Here is a 22,419-nt window from a genome sequence, read left to right as displayed (position 1 = left end):
TCTGAGTTCGAGGCCAGCCTGGTCTACAAAGTGAGTTCTAGGACAGCCAGGGCTATACAGAGAAACCTTGTCTCAAAAAACAAAAAAAAAAAAAAAAAAAAAAAAAAGAAGCAGCAGCAGCCCTTAGTGGTTGGTCATAATACAACTGTTTAATCATGTCCTCTGCTAAGTAATGTTGGCCCCACATGATTGAATTTATCAGGGTACCTGGCCAAGGGGATCACTGCAGTGTTTGCTCTCTCTGGGGCTTCTGAGGGCCATTGTCTAGACTTCCTCTTGTGCATTTTAGCTGCTTCTGAGCTATAGGGAAGTGAAGGAGCCAGTGTCTGTGGAAGCTGGTGTGCTTTCTGTGTGCGTTTTAAATTGTAACCCCCCAGCATCCGTCTGTTTCCAGTGAAAATTGATAAACAGTAAATGTAATGTGACTATTTTCAAAGCTATGAGGCATAAAACCTGTATTTATATGTAATTTTTAATATTATGTCAGAATAGCACAGATCCAAAGTTTATGTTTTAAAATTATCAGGAGAGCTCTAGCAACGGGTATGGACTATAAGGCATGAAGGGGTGGGTGAAACACTGGCATGTGACTTGAGTACTACCCAGGTGACTTAAAAGCAGGCAAAGGGTGTGAGACCCTTGTCCTCCCCGGCTGCTGGAGGATGCAGATTTCTCTGGCAGTGCCTCTTACTGCCTAGGTTTGATTCTGTCTGTCAGCCTGACGGTGCTAATGCTGCATCTGCCTCTAACGTGATGCGTGTGACACTTAATCCTCCTGCTTCAGCCTCTGGATGCTGGGGATTCCAGGTGTGCAGCCCTGTGGTCAGCTAGAGTCTTGTGGTGTCGATTTGTATTCCCCATGTGGAGGATGGTTCCACATACGTATTGGTATTGCAGAGCGTTGGAGAAGTATCTGCTCACATCCTTTGCCTGTTTTGAGATTGGGCTATTTAGCTGTTTTTTTTCTTTTTTGGTTGTTTGTTTGTTTGTTTGTTTGTTTGTTTTTGAGACAGGGTTTCTCTGTGTAGCCCTGGCTGACCTGGAACTTACTCTGTAGGCCTTGAACTCAAAAATCTGCCTGCCTCTGCCTCCCAAGTGCTGGGATTAAAGGTGTGCACCACCACTGCCTGGCCTATTTAGCTGTTTTAAAAGCTGATCTAGCTCTAAGAGAGTTCTTTATCAGTTATTTGTCTTGGAAACATTTATCCCATTTTTATCTTCTTAAATTTTGATCATACAGGTTGCAGTGGGGCTGTATCTGTTGGCTCACTTGCTTTTGTTTGTGCGAGGCTCTGGGTTTGGCCGCAGCAACTCACTTACACACACACACACACACACACACACACACACACACACACACACGCATATGCACAGCAGCCTGTAACCTATCTTACCATGTAGCTCGGACCTCATGGCCTTCTTGCCTCTTCCCAGGTGCCATGATTCCAGTCTGCCACCACACAGGACAGATCCTCTTTAGCTGTTCCTATTTTGTGTTGTATCTAAACATTCTTTGCCAAGTCTGAGATGAGGATGCTGTACTCTTGTGTTTCCTTTAAGAATTTTACGGTTTTATCCAGCTCTTGCATTCGTTTCATGATTGACTTTTAGTTAATGTTTATGTGCAGTGAGGTAAGGTCAGACCCATTCTTTGGCGTGTGGACATCAGTTGTTCAGTACCATTCATTGAGAACACTGTTCTTTCCCCAGGATTTTTGGCACCTGGCTGAACACCACAAAATCTTTTTGAAATGTCTGTCTTACAAAGGAGAATGAAGTATTTTTATCTACAAAACTCCTGTTTCATGCAAAGATGACCGAGTCACTGGGATCTCCAGAGTGTTGGTTAGCCAGCCCAACTTGTCAGCCTGACGGTGTTAGTGCTGCATCTGCCTCTAACGTGATGTGTGGGACACTTAAACCCATCACATCGGGTTTTACCTGGCTCTACGTTGTGGTTATGAATATCATGTCCATATTATCAACTTGATAACCTTTCCCTTTTGTGTGTGTGTGTTTGAACACTTCTTTTTTTATTAGGTATTTTATTTTTTTAAGGCATTTTTAAAATTAGATGTTTTTTTCATTTACATTTCAAATGCTATCCCTAAAGCCCCCTATTCCCTCCTCCTGCTCTGCTCCCCAACCCACCCTCTCCCGCTTCCTGGCCCTGGCATTCCCCTGTACTGGGTTATATGATCTTTGCAATACCAAGGGCCTCTCCTCCCATAGATGGCCAACTAGGCCATCCTCTGCTAAATATGCAACTAGAGACACAGCTCTGGGGGGTACTGGTTTGTTCATATCATTGTTCTTCCTATAGGGTTGCAGACCATTTAGCTCCTTGGGTACTTTCTCTAGCTCCTTCATTAGGGGCCCTGTGTTCCATTCAATACATGACTGTGAGCATCTATTTCTGTATTTGCCAGGCATTGGCATAGCCTCGCAAGAGAGAGCTATATCAGGGTCCTGTCAGCAAAATCTTTCTGGCATATGCAATAGTGTTTGGGTTTGATGGTTGTATATGGGATGGATCCCTGGGTGGGGCAGTCTCTAGATGGTCCATCGTTTTGTCTCAGCTCCAAACTTTGTCTCTGTAACTCCTTCCATGGGTATTTTGCTCCCCATTCTAAGAAGGAGCAAAGTATCCACACTTTGGTCTTCCGATAACCTTTTCCTTAAAGGTTCCCTTAAAAGGAAATCCTCCATTTGTTCTGCAGAATATAGGAGGATTAAGGATTGCATTTTACTTAGAGGCTAAGACACTGGAACTGCTCAGACTCATAAAGGAAGAAGCCTATCATACGAAGTGTTAGCATTTTGAGCTTCAATCAGGCCCAGCATTGTGTCTTGATTATACTGACACAGCCCTGTGCCCCTCCTCGCCTCTCCCTCGCCCCTCCTCGCCTCTCCCCAGCTCCTGCTGCTTCCTTTCTCTCCCCAAGGAGCTCCTCTGCCGTGGTCATGTCTGTCTGTCCTTCCTCTCCTTCCTTTCCTCTTCCCTCCTCTTCTCTTTCTCGTGACCGACAGGGTTTAATAAGTATTGCTTGTGAGAACATGGGTGAGGAGTTATTTACAGGAACTTGGGCATCTGACCAGTGGCTAAACCACTAAAGCAGACGTCTCCCACCCCCCAGCAACCACTAATTGCATTTATATCCTCAGAGCGGCGTGGTCATGATCCCCTCCCCTCTCTGCCGCAGGGTGTCGAGTGCCCCCAATTGCTCAGGCTTTGAGAGTTGAGTAGTACAGCGACCTGGCCATCCTGGGAGGAAAGCCTTCTCCACACCGCCTCCGTCCTCTGGCCCTTATGTGGTTTCCATCTTCTCTTCCTTGATGTTCCCAAGCCCTGGAGGGAGGGAGTTGTAGGTGTCCCATTTAGGGGTTAGTTTTCAACAGTTACTGTCAGTACTTGAGTTATGTGTCTCTGTAGTAACCAACTGCAAAGATAAACCTCTCTGGTGAAAATTGAAATCTTCATGGATCTATGGGTTTAAACAGAATTATTTAGAAGGCAGTTTGAAAGACACATGCGTGTTCAGTTAGCAGACAGCAGCAGATTTCCCGTTAGGGCTTATGACATCCCCTAACCACGGGCGTGACCGTATTCACTGCCAGGTATGTTCTCCCTCCTGAGGAGCTGGCCTCAGTTCCAGTCAGACAGTGATTGGTTGCCACTGACTTCCCACTGGAGTCTAGCTAGTCAGTAGTGTAGCACCCAGGGCCCATAGCTGCCTATGACTGTTGATGACGGTTGTACTCCAGCAGCCTGCCTAGCATCTTTTGGCACAGGTTCTGGTTCAGTTCCAGTTTCTGTGTGTCCTGGGATACTGCATGTAGTCTCTTCAGCACTGGGGTTTTACTGTCTATGAGGAGCTAATGGCAGTGGCAATAGCCTGCATTGCTTTGGGGCCTCGGGACCTCGCTGACCCAACCAGTAGGGAGGTGACTCACCCCTTCTAGTCAGATATTTGAGTGTAAGTGATTTTATCTATAAGATTTACTTCTTGTGTGTGCTGCTGGTAATGACAACCAGGACTATATACAGGGTAGGCCAGTACTGTTCTCCTGTGCTACATTGCCTGCTAGATGGCTATTAAAGATTTGTGCATGTCAGACACAGTGAAAATAACACAGCATGGGAACGTTGTCTGTTAGTTGTCCTCAGAGAAGGGAGCAGCAGTTTACCTGTAGGAATCCTCTAATGGCAGTGAGAGTCCTCATGGAGATCGGAACAAATGCAAAGTGGTGACAAAGGTGTTAGGTGACAGGGGACAGCACCAGTGGGTGGCAAGGGGACAGTATGCCAGGTGCAGTTGTGGCATTGTCTGACAATGCTTTTCCTTGCTTATTTTAAGTTGATTTAACCCCATGGTTTAATATAATCTTGTCTTTGATGTCTTAAATAACCATGAATTTTAGTGAATTGCTTACAGGTAACTAACAATTATAAAATGCAAATTAATACCTAAGTTTAATACAAGTGTAATGGATGACTTTTTTCTATTAAATTTTTTATAAATGGGAATGTTTAGCTTTGTGTCTCAGGGGAGTTTAACATTTAGAATTGATTTTATAAGAGAATGTTCTTTGAGCTATGTACATCATAAGCAAACATTTGGGCTTTTGCACTGATGTTAGGGGAATTTGAGGGAAGAAATCGATGAAACTTTGAAGACAATCGTCTTCTGGATGAAGAGTCAGAAAGAGCCAAGCTGCTTGTTCTCCTTCCCTTTGACTCACAAAGATGGGTGTGCCGAGGAGTTAGACAAAAGCAAGACTAGGCTTACCTTTGGTTGCAATGTGAGATCATTTCTTCCTTCATCAGTCTATTTTCTAAGGCACTCTCAAATTTTTATTAACTTTTAAACTTTTTGGTAGTAACAGAAATAGTAATGAAAAGAAAACATAAATTATTGGTTGCCTTCCAAAGCTTTAGGGCTTTTAGAAGCTATTATGTATCACAAGGTGAACTGAGTGGCAGTAAGGAAATCTCATTTACCTTTGTAACCTTGTGATGTAGTGCTCACTGACAGAGTCATGATCTTGGCTGTTTAATGTTACAGGGTTTTGAAAAGAACATCTTGTGCTCTTTTCCTTACATTTGCATGAATAGATTTTTAAAGTTATGATTATTTTTGAAGTCATGGGAGGCCAGCAGGAGATCAATCTCTGGTTTCTCAGTTACCACCCCCACCCCTGTGGATACATTGTTGTAGGGAATGGTCAGGGTAGGTGGTGCTAGGGTTCCCAGGACTGGACTTGGAGCTTAACCGTCAGTTAACTTATATCAAAATGTTACAGAAATGATACACTTAGACCCAGGAGGGAAAGTTACACTTAAAAAGTTGATTGGCTAGACTATAGGAAGCTATTCAACTTGTAAAACCTCTTCACAGTATGCCAGGTGACATGGTCCTATTGATGTAAAAAGTCCAGAAAGTATTCCAGCAGTTCCCTTGTTATGAGGGAGAGGAAGTAAACACAGTATTTTACTATTTAATAGATGAACAGACAGTGTGACAGGAACACCATTAGTCATGACATGAAACCATTATACATGGAAAAAAAAAAAAAAAGAATTTCTTGGTAGAAAAGAAAACCTTTAACAGTTGAGTACCACAAGGGGTATTTATGTGGGAAGGCGCTGCTGTTCTCCCAACACTACCTAGCAATTCAGTGGCTTTCCAGTAGTGAAAGTGTCACCTGAACAGATATGTGACCCAGTGCTTTCCTGTTCTGTGAGCAGCCTTTTTTATCATCCATGGGCACATTAATCTGGGGGCACCTAACTCTATTCACTCCCCAGTTTCTCAAACCGAAGAAGAAACTCTGGTGATTTTCTGTAACAGAATGCTGAAGCCTGTGACAATTAAGTGTTCACTGTGGGGTATCGATGCAGTCCCTTGTTGCTAATCTCCCAGCCTTCTCTTCCTTCTCTAGTTTTCTAATGAGCACATTAGGTTATTTAATGGGGCACTGCATGGTTTACACTGTGAAGATGTGTAGCTTGCTGGCTAGCTATTTTCTTCAAGAAATAGCATCTCTGATATTCATTCCTGTTCTCTGTCTGTCTCTGTCTCTCTCTTTCTCTCTGCATCCAAAAAGAAAAATCCATCAACCTAACCTTGAAATGCGGTTTCTAAGACATCTAAAAGGCACTCTTGGCTGTTTTAACATGCTTGTAGCTGTCCAGGGACAACTTCTGTACATTTAGAAACATCTGCATCACTCTAAAAGGAAACCTGTGTTCTCTAATAGTCACTTTGTATTCTCCCAAGCCTGCCAGGTCTAGGTGTTCATAGAAATGGAACCATGAAATATGTAGTCTTTTCTGATAGCTTCTTTTTCTTAAGATAATGTATTGAAGGTTCATACATGTTGTGGTATGGATCAAGACTTTTCTCCTTTTCATTGTGTGTGTGTGTGGTATGTACGAGAGTACAAATGTATGTAATATGTACAAGTACTCGTGTGTAGCTATGTGTGCACATGTGTGCATGTGTTTGTGGAAGCCAAAGAACAACATTAGCCATTTTACCTTGGGAACCACCATTCGAGTTGTTTTTTGAGGCTGAGTCTTGATAGCCTAGAACTCACTGATTTCCTCAGGCTGGCTGGCCTGAGAGCTGCAGAGACTGTCTGTGTCAGCATGCACAGCATAGGGGTTGCAGTGGTGCTGGGTCGGCGGGCACAGCATGGGCACTGCAGGGGTGCTCACCATGTCAGCCTTTTAATTTGGGTTCAAAGAGTCAAACCCGGGTCCTTGTGCATGTGCAGCAGGGATGTCCTGTTGGGGTTATCTCTCCTGCCCAGCGTGTGTCATTTCCTCTCACTGTCAAACAATATTGTGTGGCTTTGCTGGCTGTCCAGCCTCATATACAGTATCACTTTATGAATAAATGCTGCTGTGAACTGTGAATGCTGTCTCCAAATTGCTTATATGCCTTCACAGTGTGTTATGTGTATCTAGGAGTAGGTGCTGCATGTCACAGAGGAACTGCCAGACTGTTGTGAAATGGTCACACCATTATTATCTGTAGTAGAGAAGGGGAGTCTTTCTTTTTCCCCCTTTTTTCCTTGTATCCTTGGCAATGCTTGTCTTCTTCCACCTGGAAGTGCAGTGGTGTCATAGCCTTGTATTTCCCTGATGCCTGATGATGCAAGGCATTGACTCCCGTCCTTATTTATTGCTGTCTGTTTCCCTTCTCAGAGAATACCCACTAAGATCCCAGTCCTGTGGTCTTTCAATTGTGGAGCTGCGTGAGTTCTTTATACATTCTGACACTGGGCACATATCAGACAAATGTTTGCAACATTTGCCCCCATTTCTGTGCATTTTTTTTTTAGTCTTGATGTCATTTCCAACATGCATTTTAAAAATTTTGGTAACGTTCAGTTAGCTTTCATTTTTTTTGTTTGTTTGTTTGTAGTTTGGTGTATAGATAGAAGATAGGTAAGGAACTTGCTTAACTCAGGATAATGAAGGATATGTCTACATTTTCTTCTGTTTTATAATTTTAATGTATACATTGGGGCTTTGATTCATTTTGAATTAACCATTGTTTACTATCGAGATACTCATTTCCTATTTAAAATTACTTTGTTTTAAAATTATTTAAGAGGGGCTGGAGAGATGGCTCAGCAGTTAAGAGCACTGAATGCTTTTCCAGAGATCCTGAGTTCAATTCCCAGCAGCCACATGGTGGCTCACAACTGTCTGTAATGGAACACACACATGGCAAGCAAATCTCATACATATAAGATAGAATAAATCTAAATAAGTAAACACCTCTAAAATTCTTCAGAGGGCTTGACTGCAGCTGCCAGACACGTGGGTGCCGTCTAAACAGTTCCCTGGCCTACTTCTTTCCCTAAGAAGTAATTGGTTTGGGTTTTGTTTTATTTTTAGACATCTTTTCTACTCCCCTGCCTCTGCTCTTTTTTCTTTTTATGTTGTACTATGCTGAGTGGCTGAGACTCTTAAGTGCTTGTCTGGCCTGGCTCTAGAAATATGCTCTGTTTGGTGGAAGTTCATGTAGTTTACATACAGTGCTGTTGCTGCAAACTAGAATGTAAAATTTGGAATGGCAGCTGCTGAGTGTGGTTTCACACACCTTGAGCCCCAGCACCCAGGAAGCAAAGGCAAGTGGAGCTCTAAGTTCCAAGGCCAGCCTGGTCTACATAGTGAGTTCCAGGACAGCCAGAGCTACATGAAAAAACTTCCGTGTCAAAAACCAAACCAACTTAGATTTTGGAATAACACAGCCCCTTTGCCTCAGTGGCATCTGCTGCCGTTGGGCAGTGTATATTTAGTCCTGGGTGGGACGCTGTTGTTTTGGTCACATGGTTAACATGACATGTGTGGACTCTGGCAGATTCTGGCAATGGTCAGTAAAGTAAATGCTCAGATTTTAACCATCTACAGTGAGAGCCTCTGCTTCAGTCTTTATAGTTGGCAGAGCTGTGGGTGCACCTTGTGACCAGTGCCTCAGATAAAAGCCACCACACTGTGGGACAAGAGGAGGGGACTGGGCAAGCATGCACAGAGCACCAGAGGCTAGCCAGACACTTTGATAGTCCCCAGAGATAAAGACCAGTGAGACCACCATATCAACACAACCACATCTGGGCTGCTTCATCGGAGAATATAAGAGTCAGGAAAGAGAAATAACACATTTTCCAGGAGCAGTATGCGGAGGTGTTTTTAAGACAATGAGGAATTGAGGAATTGATTACTCTGTAGCTGCCACTAAATGCAAAGTCTTGGGCCCATGGGCACAGTGGTCTCATAGTCCCCCACTGCCCCCTTCATATACAGACAGGGAAGTTTAGTCAGACAAGTTTGTAAGTTAACTCAGGAATGACAGATCTTGGAGTAGATCTGTGTCATTGTAACAGGTTTGTTTACATCGAGTCTACATTAATTGGAGCAGGATCACAAAGAACAAGGAAAGTTTTGAGAACAGTGGACAGTAGTCAGAAGTAGTTAGTTGCGGATTTTAGCCAAACTTTTAGTGTCCATTAGGAACGTGCAACAGTTTTTGGTTAATTTGGGCCATTGTTATTAACTGAACTTGAGATATCTTGGCTTTTGCTCATTGTCAGGTATAGGGTATGTGATCAAAGATCTGATGGGTGCCAGTAACGATAGCAGTTGTTTCGAGAAATACTAAAAAAAGATGCCTGGTCTGGCCGGCCTGCTCTCATCTCATGGAGACTCTGACTCAAGAGCTCTGAAATCTCTCCACCCAGCTCATTACGTTCCCACTGGTAGGTCACTACCATGCCAATCCCATGCTTCAAAGTTCCCATGGCCTTTTGGGGTGCACTTTTTGCAAACCCATGCTTTGCCGCCATACCCTTTTTCTCTGGAACCCAGTTGAGCCGCTGCATCAAGTGAAACACCACACACACTTAGTTCCGAATCAAGGGTAACTCAGTCACTGGGCACAACAACCAGACTCCTAATCTTGTAAGCCATATGAAATTTAAATCCTCCAGTGGCAGGAGGATTCGCCATCTAAACCAGGGGTCAGTAGTAGCTACATCTTGTCCTCCTGATGTCCTGGTTCAAAAGCCTGCCTCTCCTGCTGCCTCTCTTCTTCTCTCCTACCCGGAAGTCCTGCCTACTTGCGCAGTGATTGGTTTTTTTATTCATTAGAGGAAGGTTTACAAGAAGTCACCTGAGTACATAACTCATTCCTCATCCAGACAACCCCTCCTGGGAAAGTGGAATTAACATCAAAATACCAACAGCCCCAGGGCCACCCACCACAGGGAGTGTAGAAAGTCTCCATCCCATAGCAGTCATTTCTGTCATTTATGTAAACGGTGAAGCTTTGCTCTTCTTTGTCACTTCTATCCCTTAAGTAAAATTTCAGTTCCAATTATTTAAAAATGTTCAGGTGCCTAAAATTTTCCAAATTCATATCAATCAAATCTGTAGGCATGGTGTGAACAGGCTTGTACATCGAAAACCTCATGTGGGCTCCTCCTGACGACAAGATCTGAGAGTGGGAGGGCAAAGAGCGAGGAGGCTCTTCTTGTTAGCAGTGAGACATACTGTAGCCTGATTTGGGGTTGTGGGGATGTCACGGGGTGTAGTCTGAAAGATGGGAGCAACATGGTGGAAGCAGTGTTGGCTTTCCTTAGCTGTCTCTCTTTGTCAGATTGTCACAAAGATGTGAACTTCAGGGGATATCAGCATGGGAGAATATGACAGGCTAGAGGTATATGTGTTTTCTCTTCCTCTTTTAGTTTCTAAATTGAGGGTGGGGTGGGGTTGGGGGTGTGAAACTAGCAATAATTAGTAGCAATTGTAGATCACGTGAGCACACATGTGGCCAATACTTGTGCTTATTAAAGTCTGTCACAGCAGATTTTATATAAATACACTTATGGAAGTTAACTTTTTACATAGAGTTTTAATGAGATGTAAAATGGCGAAAACATTTTGTTCTCTCTGTTCTGGAAAAGAGACACTCCCTCCCTCAGGTGATGCGAGTTCGTTCCTAAGACTGAGGAGAGAAGGGAACTCAATGTAGTCCTCTGTAACTGTAAAGTCACAGCTGCCGCTGGGGAGCCACTCACTGCTCTTGCAGAGGAGGACCTGGGTTTGGTTCCCAGCACATAGGGTGGCACCCAACAGTCTAACCCCAGTTCCAGGGGATCTGATGCCCTCTTCAGGCCTCTGTAGGCACCACAGGTGGAGAACATACAAACAGGCCTGGAACACACATTCACACACGCCATGTAATAATAATATCAGTAACAACAATAAAAATAGCCTCTGACAGGGGAAGGACTAAGATGCTACCCAACCCCTCACTCATTCGTACTCCACGTCCTTCCCTGAGGCAGTGCATGCCATGTTCAGTGAACTAGATGTTTAGAAAACATCTAGCAGAGCTGCCTTAATTCCAGCTGAGACTGATGGCTGCCTCCCTTTTCCTTCCCTCCCACTGCCTCCCACTTTTCCTCCCACTCTAAGGCTGAGTTAGTTCTGCACTAACTATAGACTGGGAGAGTTGTCATTGCTCACCAGTCAGAGCAGCGGAAGACTGCCTCTCTTCCTTCCTTCTCTCTGATGAGTCACTGGCAACTTTATCTGTTATTCCCCAGAGGTCCTATCTGCTGCTCTCTGCTCCCTTTCCAGTCATGTTAAGATTTGTTTTTATTAATTTCTAACTACATGTGCACATGTGTGCCTGGGTGTGGGCAGGTACCTCTGGAGGCTTAGAATTTGGATCCCCTGCAGCTGGAGTTGAAAGTGGTTGTGAGCTGCTTAATGTGGGTGCTGGGAATTGAGCTCAAGTTCGCTGCTCTTAACCATGGGACCATTTCTCTAGCCCTATAAAAATATTAAAAGCAAAAAGTTCCCTTCACCTACAGTTGTAAAGATTGTTGGTTTGGTTGTGTAGATTTATTTTTATGAACATCTATGGATGTTTGCATATCTTCAAGTGCCCCTTGTACATACCTGGTGCCCAGGGAGGCTAGAAGAGAACATTGGATCCTTTGGAACCGGAGTTAAAGTTGTGGCTGTGAACTGTCATGGGGAACTGAGAACCAAACTTGGGTGAGCAGCCAGTTTTCTTAGCGGCGGAGCCATCCCTGTACCCCCTGTGGTGACTTTATTATGAGAACATCTCTCCTTTGACTGGCGTCTGCTTTGGCTGTTCCTTATTTATTGACAGTATCTGTGGCTCCTATTTGGCCTCCCTAAGAAATAGGATCTAGTTGGATTGGTGAGCAGTTATCCAATCTAGACTCCGATCTGTTGGGCCTCCCAGGTGCCCTCACTTCTAGCTCTAAAGATTGTTTCATTTGACGGGGAAGAGACTGCTTTTCCCCATGCACAAAGGCAATGGATCACACACTAAGGTTGACAAAGAATTACTGCCGGTCGTTTCCCTCAGAGGTGGTTGTGGGTGATTTGGCCAATTCACCTAAGATGTGCTATATTTTATTAAATTGTCAGTAAGTAAGGGGAGAGCTTTTATTTCGTTATCCTTGTTGGTGAAGTTAGTCATGGTTGTCACTGAGTATTTTTCATTGCAAGCATTGTATTAGTTAGCAACACAAGAGCGTATGATTCCTTTTACTGATGAAACCCAAGGGACAGTTGAAGTAAGATGTGTTGGGTTCCTCGTCCTATCTTCTAAGTGGAATCTGAACAGTCAGTGAGTGTTCCAAACAATCGAGACACAGTCCACAGCCTGACATGCCAGGTCTACAGTGGGGCAAAGTGATGGTCGGATCTCCTTAGGTGACGTGAGAAAGGGCTCAGAGCTAGTCATTGTCATGAACAGGTCTGGATTCCCTCAGGAGTGCTCTTGCCTGCTAGGGATCAGTACCCAAGTTTTGAAGTGGTAACAGGTCTCGTGTTAGAGATACATAATTCATGTCTGTGTGTGGTGTGACTCAGCAGCAGTCACCTACAGAGACAAGAAGCAGTATATGGCTGTCAGTCAGGTGGATGGCCTGCTGAGTCAGCCTCCACTCTGCCAACTGATGGGAAAGTTCTCTGGTAGACTAGTCTTCGTGATACAGGACACTAAGAAATGCCAAGCCAATGCCTGCCTTAGGAAAAGTGAGAGCTTTGGACAGTGGGAGGGATTCTAATGGAGGAATAAGCACCCTAGGCCAGCATTGGAAGTACAATGAAGGTACACAGTCCTGAGAGTGAAGACTCTGAGACTGAAAACATCAGAAAGCTAATTATATTAGATGTAAAAGTCATTGACTGGCAGAAATTCTTGTTTTCATATTGCATCTTGGTTTTTAAATGAAATAAATTCTAACTGAAGTAGTATTAGCAAGTTTGACTGAATAGTTAGGGAATGACTTTAGGTCTATGTGTGTGTTATTTGGAGTTTAATAAGTATCGGAAGCTGGTATATTCCCTTTAGTCAATAAGACAGTACTGTCCTAGAGCTTCTTTCTGGGAATTGGCTTCCCAGTCTCCATCCAGGACTGATGGAGACTGGGGTTCACTAGTTTGGATTTTATGGGTAACAACTTTTCTAGCTGGTTTGTTCCTGTGTATGCTGACGCTTGAGATCCAGTGACACAGACCAACTCTGATGTCAGTGGGAACAGTTTCATTTTCCTTACGTTAAAGTGAAGGCATTTCCTCCCCCTTAAGTATTGGGACTCCTGATCAGCAGCGCTGAAGTCTGTACACAAAGTTGTTTTTAAATACAGGGTTTCACTGTGTGCCCGGGCTGACTTAGGCTAGCTGTGTTAACCAGGTGGGCCCTGAACTCAGAGACCATCTGCTTCAGGAGTGCTGGAATTAAAGGCATGCGCTACTGTGTCCACCATCTGTTCTTGATCCAGTTTCTGAGAAGGCTGTGTGGGCATTGGGAGTCATATGAGGCAGGTGCTGGCTACACAGCAGGCAGTAAAAGATTGTTACATAAAGCTTCAAACTTACCAGCTCCTCCACACTGCTTACAGTGATTCAGTTTGAAGTTGGACAGCATGATAGCACTACCCGTAATCAATCCCAGAACTCAGGCATCTGAGGGCACCTTAGGTTGGGTACTTAGTGCTTGTTTGAGGAAACAAACAAACAAAATTCTGAAACAAGTGTAAAAGTAACCAAACAAGTTGTGTGGTGATTCAGAGCTGTGAGTTCTTTATCTTTTAAAAGTGAGTCTCCTCTCAGGCTCCTGCTCCATCAGTAATACTACGTTAGGGAAGGCTCCAAGGAGACTAGGGTGAGTGTGCCTGAGACAATTAACTTTGACCTGGACTGTTGTAGGAGGAACGTGTACAGTTTGGTTTCAGTAACTGAATGTAGACGAACGGGATGCTGCTTTCACCTGAGTCTCTTTGATATAAGTTATGCGTTTAATTATGTGCTTGATTTTTCTCTTTAGGCGTGTAAGGTGAATTTTAGAGTAGTTGAAAAAATGTAGTGTGTACATTTGAAAAATCAGAGCTGGACGCCATTGTGCTCCGGTGGCATCAGAGAAACACTGATGTCAGAAATGCTGAGTAAGAACACCCAGGCACAGCGTGGCACACGCCTGTATCCCAGCCCTCGGGAGGCGGAGCCAGGCTAACTTGTTTAGTGAGTTGTAGGCTAGCTAGGGCTACCGAGTGTAAGAGCCCGGCTTTAAACACAATATTTATCCTTTTGAGGCACATTTTGCCTTTGTGCTTTTGTTTTTCAACTGATTTTGTTACTTGATAATGATAAGCATTTTTTCTTTTTTCTTTCATTTTTTAAAGATTTATTTATTTATTTTATGTATGTGAGTACACTGTAGCTGTACAGATGGTTGTGAGCCTTTATGTGATTGTTGGGGATTGAATTTTTAGTACCTCTGCTAGCTCCAGTCCCTGCTTGCTCCAGCCTAAAGATTTATTTATTATTATACATAAGTACACTGTAGCTGACTTCAGATGCACCAGAAGAGGGCATCAGATCTCATTACGGGTGGTTGTTGGGATTTGAACTCAGGACCTTCGGAAGAGCAGTCAGTGCTCCTACCCGCTGAGCCATCTCACCATCCCCCAATGATAAGTATTTCATGCCTCCAAAATCAAAGCTATGAAGGTCCGCGCAGTGAGGTCTGTATTCTGCGCCTAGGACTCAGGGAGTCCCTTCCTCTTCCTATAGGGCATCATTGATACTAGTTTTTGGGTTATTTTTTTTCCTTAAAAATATACATAGTCATTATTCTCTTCTTTCTCACGGGCAACATTTTCCAACAACTCTCTCTCCTTTTTTCACCCATGTTCAGTAGTCTGCAGAGCCCTTTATACAATTTCAAAGCTGCATTTGACTCAGCCGGCCATACTTTATCCTGGCTGTGGGCCATCGGCTATGGACAAAGCTAAGTCTCCATCTAGTCTTTTGCTATCATGAATAATAATACTTAGCTAGTATATTCTTGGGCTAGGTTCCTAGAAGTGCAACTGTGGCTCACAGGATAAATATAGATGTAACTTGACATCATACTGCAGTGGGTACAATTTCTATTCCTATTAACCAGGTCTGAGAACCCCTGGTTCCTTTGTGGCTTCCTGGAGTGTCAGACTTAGGAAGTGTTTCTGGCTGAGAGATGAGAAGTGGTTGCTATGTCAGTATACTTTTAATTAGTCTTCTCTTGTGGATAGGACTAATATCTTTTCTCTCCGTTTTGAATGATCTTCATAGTTTTACTCTTCTAAGGAAGTGTTTTTGGCTATTACTGTTGAATAATTCCTTTTAGTGTTTCTGTTATGGACGAAAGTATCACCGGGCATGTCTGGGTAAGCAGCAAACCCAGGAGACCTGCTGTGTTTTCCTCTTTACTTTTGAAAAGTGTTTCTTAACACTTAAGCTATACAAAACAATGAGCAGTTCTGGCTTTTTCATACAAACACCCCAGTTAGCTGTGCTCTCCTTTGTCCACCTGGCCCCTTCCTGCTGGTCCCTCTCAGTTTCCTTAAGTCTACTCCTTGCCTCTGTCTCGCACTTGCCCTTCTGTGATCTCTTTCCCATCTCCTGGTCCTCTTTCTAGTGTCATGAGCTATATATGGGAATACACATACATGTGTATAAATTTAAATCTAGATTTTGGTATATGAGAGAAACAGGTATTTCTCTGTGTCTTACTTATTTTGCTTAACATGGTGATGTCTGTCTTGGTCCATTTTCTTATAAATGTGATTTCATTTTTCTTTATGGCTGAATTTACTATCACTATCTCTTCGCCTGTTGATGGGTGTGTAGGTTGGTTTATAGCTTGTCGTTGTGAATAGTACAGCAGTAAAAGGGACTCTGCAGATAATGTTTGTGGCATGAGTCCTCGTATATTTCTGGGTGTGGGGCTGACTGGCTGGTCATGTGTTTTCCGTTCTTTTGAGCGGCCTGCACACAGGTTTCTGTAGGGTCTGCACCAATTTGCATTCTTACCAGCAGCAAATGAGGGTTCCACTTTCCTGTCATCCTTGTCAGCATTTATTGTCACTTGGTTTTTCTAATGGTGGCCTTGGTGACTGGGGAGCAAGGGACTCTCCAGCAGTTTCAATTTGCATTTCTCTGGTGGTGAAGGATGCTGAAGATTTGCTAAGATACTTCTTGGCCATTTGTATTCCTTCTTTAAAGAACTATATATCGTTCACTGAGGTCACATTTATTGTTTGGATGATGGGGGTATTATTTTTATTTTAATCCTGTCTCATGTAGGTAGCAAAGATTCCCTATGGGGTAAAACTATCCCTTCATTCTGGTAGAGGTTTCCGTGGCTGTGCAAAGCCCTTTTATTTTATGTAATTGCTTGTCAACTCTGTTAATTAATATCTTTTTCAGAGATACCTTGCCTGTGCCTACATCTTGAAGTGTTTTATATGTGTTTCCCTCCAGTTTCAAAGTTTCAGGTCTCACGATAACTTTTAAAGTCCATTTTGAACTGACTTGCACTCTGGATAGGAGGGCAAGGTGCGGAGGCCATTCAGTTTCTTAGAGCACAGTCCTTGGTGAAGTGTCTGGCTTTTCCCAGTGTATGCTTCCGAAAAGCACCGTTGTCAAAAGTCAGGTGGCCACAGCTGTGTGGACTTCTTCCTGGGACCTCCATTGCACAGGTGGTGTATATGTCTCCTTTGTGGACTTCAGTTTTTGTTACTGTAGTATAATCTGAGATCACGAATTGTGGTATCTCCAGCGTTGCTTTTTCTGCTTGGGATTCCCATCTTGTTGTGGCTTTCTGTGCTTCCTTATGACTGTAAAGATTGTTTTTTTTAGTTCTGTGACTGTCACTGGAATTTTAATGGAGATTGCCTTGACTATAGACATCATTTTTGCTAGTACACATTTACCCTGTTGGTTCTGCTGATGCCCAGTTGTCCAGCCCTCTTCAATCTCATCTTCACTATGGAGACCTTTCTCCTCATTGCTGAGGTTTATTCTGAGGTGTTTTACGGTTTTCAAGCCATTGCTAAGGAGATATTTAAGGATTATTTAGAATCCTTTACCACCAGGATTTGCTTAGTTTTCACACCAGAAACTGTGTTTCTGGTCATAGAACAGCTATGATTTTTGTATCTTGTTGCATTGCTAGAAGTGTTTATCAGGTTTAAGACTTTCTAGTGCAGCCCTGCGGCCCTTTTAAGTAGAGAATAGTGTCATCTATAGGTAGGGAGTCTGAGTTCTTCTATTCATCCTGTCTTATTCTTCTAGCTAAGACCAAGATAATTGAACCTTGTTTTATAAATTTTATTGTTTATGGGTTTGTGCATGTGTGCATGCCTGGACCGTGTTGTGCATGTGGAGGTCAAAGGGTAATTTTGGTTATCTCCTACTGTGTATTTTCCGGGGATCAAACACAGACTGCCAAGTGACTTTAGCCACTGAGCCATCTCATATCTGTTTTTTAATGGAATCAGACCTCCTCTACATATTTATGCTTTCCAAGTGCGGTTATCATTGGGAGGGGTTCAGTCACAGGGTTGCTGGCTTACATGACTGACTCATTCCTGTGTTCCTTTGTTCAGCCATTCCTCTCAAGACTGGTACTTCCCTGTCCTCTTAGGAAGGAGACTGCCTTTGCCTTCTGGGCGTAGCATTTTCTATACACAGTGGTAGCTTGGTTGTCACAAGTTGCTTCAGTTTGTACTGTCCTGAAATGTCCTTGTCTCTCGATCAGTTTTTTTTTTTTTAAGTTTTTTTTTTTTATTGTAGCCAATCTGATTGGTTGTAATATCAGGATATTTTTGATTTGCATTTCCTTGATGACTAAAAATTTTAAACATTTTTAAAAAATGCTGTTCTGCAATCAGAGATTCCTCAGTTGAGATTTCTCTTGTTTAGTTCTTTATACCATTTTTTCTCTCTCTTTTTTTTTTATTACGTATTTTCCTCAATTACATTTCCAATGCTATCCCAAAAGTCCCCCATACCCCCCCCCTTCCCTACCCACCCATTCCCATTCTTTTGGCCCTGGCATTCCCCTGTATTGGGGCATATAAAGTTTGCAAGTCCAATGGGCCTCTCTTTCCAGTGATGGCCGACTAGGCCATCTTTTGATACATATGCAGCTAGAGACAAGAGCTCCGGGGTACTGGTTAGTTTCTCGATCGGTTTTTAAAAAGTGGCTTGGCTATCTAAAACATCTTGATTGGTATTTGTTTACTTTTGGAATGAGGTACCTGCCCCATGCTTCTGTGGTTATTTGGTTGCTGATCTCGATCTGATGTGTTTGCCTTTGTCAATGTGTTGATGATTTCCCCTTAAAGCTTATTTTTAATTTAATTTTATTTTATTTTCAGGTGCTGGGGACTGAACTGGTGCTGTGCACAGTAGGCAAGGGCCTTCCACTGAGCTGCGCCCTAACCCCTTTGCTCTTTACTATTGCTTCTGTGCTTTGTAGTTTTAACTTCCTGACAGACTTCTGGAGGCATTCTTCTCTGGTGATGTCTGTTTACTCTAAACACTCTTGTGTTTGGGAGCCAATTTCCTCCTCTAAATATGGTACAGTTTTTAGAATGATTTCTTGGGATAGCTCACTTATGCCTTTAGACTTTACCTTAGCGTCTCCTTGGTTCTTGGTGTGGTTTCTTGAGTGTTCCCAGAGTTCCTGGAGGTTTTGTCTGTTACATATTTTTTTATTTGTATGTGTCTGAATGTATCACTGCCTTACGCTTGTCTCCTGTGCCAGTGATATTGATTCTTGTAGGTTTATTTGTTGGTAATGCTTCTATGATGTTTCTTACTTGTCTGATGGACTCTTATTTCCAGCATTTCTAACTTGGTTCTCTTTCAGAATCTGTCTCCTTGCTGAAAATTTCCTCCCTGTTTTTGAATTAATGGCTCTTTTTATTACCTTGCTTTCATACTTAGACCCTGAGTCTTTTTAAAAAAAGACCCTGAGCTCTTTCAAAAAAAAAAAAAAAAACAGGTAAATGACATGTGCATATGTGTGTCTGTGAGGTGATGGGTATGTGCACGCGTGTGCAGGTGCATGCCCATGGAGGTCAGAGGCATCAGTCCCTCCTGGTGCTGGAGTGCAGGCAGCTGTGAGCCACCTGGAGTCCATACTGGGAACAGAGCTCAGATACTTTGGAAGGGCAGTATACACTCTTTAACTGCTGAGATATCTCTCTAGCCACAGCCTGAACTCTTTTTCTGGCATTTTATCAGTCTCAGTATCGTTGGTTTTACTATTGAGTTATGAACTTATGAAGGTGTTATAGTGGCTTATTTATTATTATCATCATTATTATTTTTTGGTGTATACTCGCTGTGTATTTTGGGGAGTGGCTGTGTTCCCATTTTGTTTGCTTTATGAGAGTCTTCCCTGATGAGAGCTGTCCTTCCTTGGGTTTTTTCGAGACAAGGTTTCTCTGTGTAGCCCAGGCTGTCCTGGAATTCACTCTGTAGACCAGGCTGGCCTCGAACTCAGAAATCCGCCTACCTCTGCCTCCCAAGTGCTGGGATCAAAGGCGTGCGCCACCACTGCCCAGCTTCCTTCTCCTTTTTTACCTTACAGAGTCTACCCTTGTGTAGCCCAGGTTAGCCCTGGACTCTGGGTTTTCCTGACTCAGCTTCCTAAATTCTGAATTATAGGCAAGACCCACCATACCTGGCCTGCCAAAAGACCTAGGTTTGTTTTTGTTTTTGATGTTGTTGTTGTTTAGGACAGGATCTCACTACGTAGCCCTCACAGTCCTGGAATTCACTATGTAGACCAGGCTGGTCTTGAACTCATAGAGATCTGCCTGTCTTGGTGCTGTGTTCCCATTTTGTTATTATTAGTGGTTGAGACAGCTCTCTCTGCCAGTAAAATTCTAAAGGTTCTCTCCATAGCTCATGGGTTTTCTGACCAAAGTCAGAAAAGGTGCTATTAAAAAGTTCAAGTCAGAAATCTTGTTAGAAAAATTCTAAAAGTAATTCTTGGGTTTTCCAATCAAAATCAGAAAGCCAGAAAAAAATTCCAGAAAAGCAATGTTTGTTCTTCAGACAGCCTTCTCTGGCTAGCTGCTAGAAAACATGCTGAAAGAGCTATGCTCACTCTCTAAGGAATTCCTGGGATTTCCAACCCAGGTCAGAAATCCCACTGCAAAACAATTCTACAAGAGCTGCAATTCCTTTCCATGGACTTTTGACTAAAATAAAAAATCCTGTTAAAAAAAATTCTTAATTCTGTTCAACTCTCGATAGAAAAAAATTCTACAAAAATCACTTCCTGCTGGCTCATCTCCTGAAGACCAAAAGCCCAGTTTTTTTATTTACATTTCAACTCAGTCTTTTACTCTGGGCTCCCTCTTGACTGTCCCACAGACTGCATGCCAAGACCTTAGTTCGACTCTAAAACAAAAAAGAAAGAAAGAAAGAAAGAAAGAAAGAAAGAAAGAAAGAAAGAAAGAAAGAACAAGTACACTTTTTTTTTTTAACATTGAAAAAACATTTCAGAGATCTGCCCTCTTTGTAAACTTAGCTGGGTGTGGCCCCTTGTCCTGACATTACCATTCTGACCACACAACTAAATTAAATTAAATTAGTACTGTTCCAACTGACCTTAAACTCAGGAATCTACCTGCCTTTGTAAACAAAAAACTTAGCTGGGCAGGATCTTGTCTTGCAGTCACTGCTCCCTAAATCTCTTTACCTCTTTCCTTAGCATCTTTCTCACGAGAGGGCTCATAGTGCAGCAGCTGCCTCTGTTCCTCTAGATCTGTGAAGATCCTTATACAATTCATATTGCACCCTTATATTTTTGCATAGTTGAGAAATTATATATTTTCAGACTCATGTTTTTAGAGTTCTTTTCCACAGCCTTAAAGGCTGACCTAAAGATCCCAGCATTTACCATTTTGCTGAGACTTAAACACACCTTCGCCCCCCGAACTCATGCTGTCTCCGATTATCATGGAGTCATTAACCTTACAGAAGAACATTCCTCGGAGGAACATAAAAATAATGTATATTATTATTCAAACAAGCCTTACCCCTCAGCGGCCACTGATACTCAAGCCATTCCACTCCCACCAAGGCCATGCTAGACTCAGCAATATACATGTGTGTGTCTCTCTCTCCGTGTACTCATACATACCTGTGTGTGTGTGTGTGCACGCACACAGATAACAATAGTAATTAAAGAAGAGATCATGATTTAGGAGGTAGAACATAGGAGGGTTTAGAGGAAGGGGCAGGAGTGATGTAGATAATTACTCATGTGTGAAATTCTCAAAATAATAAAACATCACAAAAGTAAAAAGGAGACCATGAAGCCAGATATGAAGCCAGAATTCAGGAGGCTGAGGCATTAGGATTGCCAAGGGTTCAAAGCCAGCCTAGGCAATAGTGTCATAACGGGGTGAGGGTATGAACTTTATGTTGATCTGACAAATGGTGGGTTTAAGTGTCCTAAGGCAGTCAGCACCACGCAGCAAGTAGGTGGGCCTACTTCAATCTTTATAGACAGACTAGCATCTGACTTGCGCCTAACTCATGTTTTATTTGTTTTTCTTTGAGGGTGTGAGGGCTGCCGGCTTAAATATTACCTTTGTTGAGATGTTGAATATATCTGGCAGTACTTTCAGTTTGCTTTGTTTTGCTGAGACCAAAGGTTCAGATAAAGCAAGTAGTATGTAAATATCAAAATTGTGTCGTAATTATTAACTCATATTTTTTTTCTCTTTCAATTCTTTTTCCAGGACCCATCTGTCACACAGGTGACAAGAAATGTGCCGCCGGGACTTGATGAGTACAACCCTTTCTCCGACTCTCGCACGGTAGCATTTCATTTTTTGCACTTTTTAAATGTTTAAGTGGAAGTTAAGTAGGGGACGTTTTAAATATTCTTTTTCAGCTGATGGAGTGAGTGAGTGTAAAACAACCTGTGTGGACGTGTTATTTAGAATTCAGCAAGTTAGGATTGTTTTTCTTTCATGGGCAGGACATTGATGGTAACCAGAAATGACCATGATGGTTCTAGAGAAGTTCCTGAGATTTCCTCTTCTGTAAAGTGTGTTGTACGGACCTCCTCGAGGTACTGGAAGCACTGGGAAGTAGGAGTGTGCCTCTTGATGTTGGTGCTGCCTTTGTGGGAATGTCGGCGATGCTTTCTTATAATGGGGCCTGCCTGTGACATTTGTGTGCTTGTCATTTGAGTCACCTGCTGCTGTAGCAGTTCCCCTCTGGAAGTCTGCTTGCTCTAGGAAAAAACTTTCTTCTCTCAAACTTCAGGGGTATGAGAAGACCTCCCCTGATGGGTGCCTACTCTGTGTGCTCACGAGGGTGGAAAGGACCATGTTCTGCCGTGCATTAAGATCATCACCAGTTACACTTAGGGCTTTTTGTTAAAGCCTTTTGGACACTTTTATTTGATCAAGATTTTAGAACTTTGGAAGTAGGCCGGGCAGTGGTGGTGCATGCCTTTAATACCAGCACTTGGGAGGCAGAGGCAGATGGATTTCTGA

The 22,419-nt window shown here is 43.0% G+C and overlaps 1 protein-coding gene across 2 annotated transcripts in view; it reads left to right on the top strand.

The window, feature by feature from the left end:
* The window catches only part of Scamp1 (secretory carrier membrane protein 1), a 77,008-nt gene that overhangs the window by 9,441 nt on the left and 45,148 nt on the right, over window positions 1-22,419 (top strand). The window contains exons 1-2 of one of the 2 annotated variants that reach the window (XM_021180352.2): window positions 21,547-21,566; window positions 21,655-21,732. Coding sequence is in view for 1 of the 2 variants with exons in the window: in XM_021180351.1 (XP_021036010.1) it covers window positions 21,655-21,732 (78 nt within the window). In the remaining variant the exon portion in view is untranslated. Of the gene's footprint in view, window positions 1-21,546; window positions 21,567-21,654; window positions 21,733-22,419 lie in introns of those variants that run through there. The other variant, XM_021180351.1, reaches the window with a different exon arrangement.

Source organism: Mus caroli, chromosome 13 (assembly GCF_900094665.2).
Source record: "Mus caroli chromosome 13, CAROLI_EIJ_v1.1, whole genome shotgun sequence".
Taxonomy (NCBI): Eukaryota; Metazoa; Chordata; class Mammalia; order Rodentia; family Muridae; genus Mus; species Mus caroli.
This window is presented reverse-complemented; position numbering and strand designations above follow the sequence as displayed.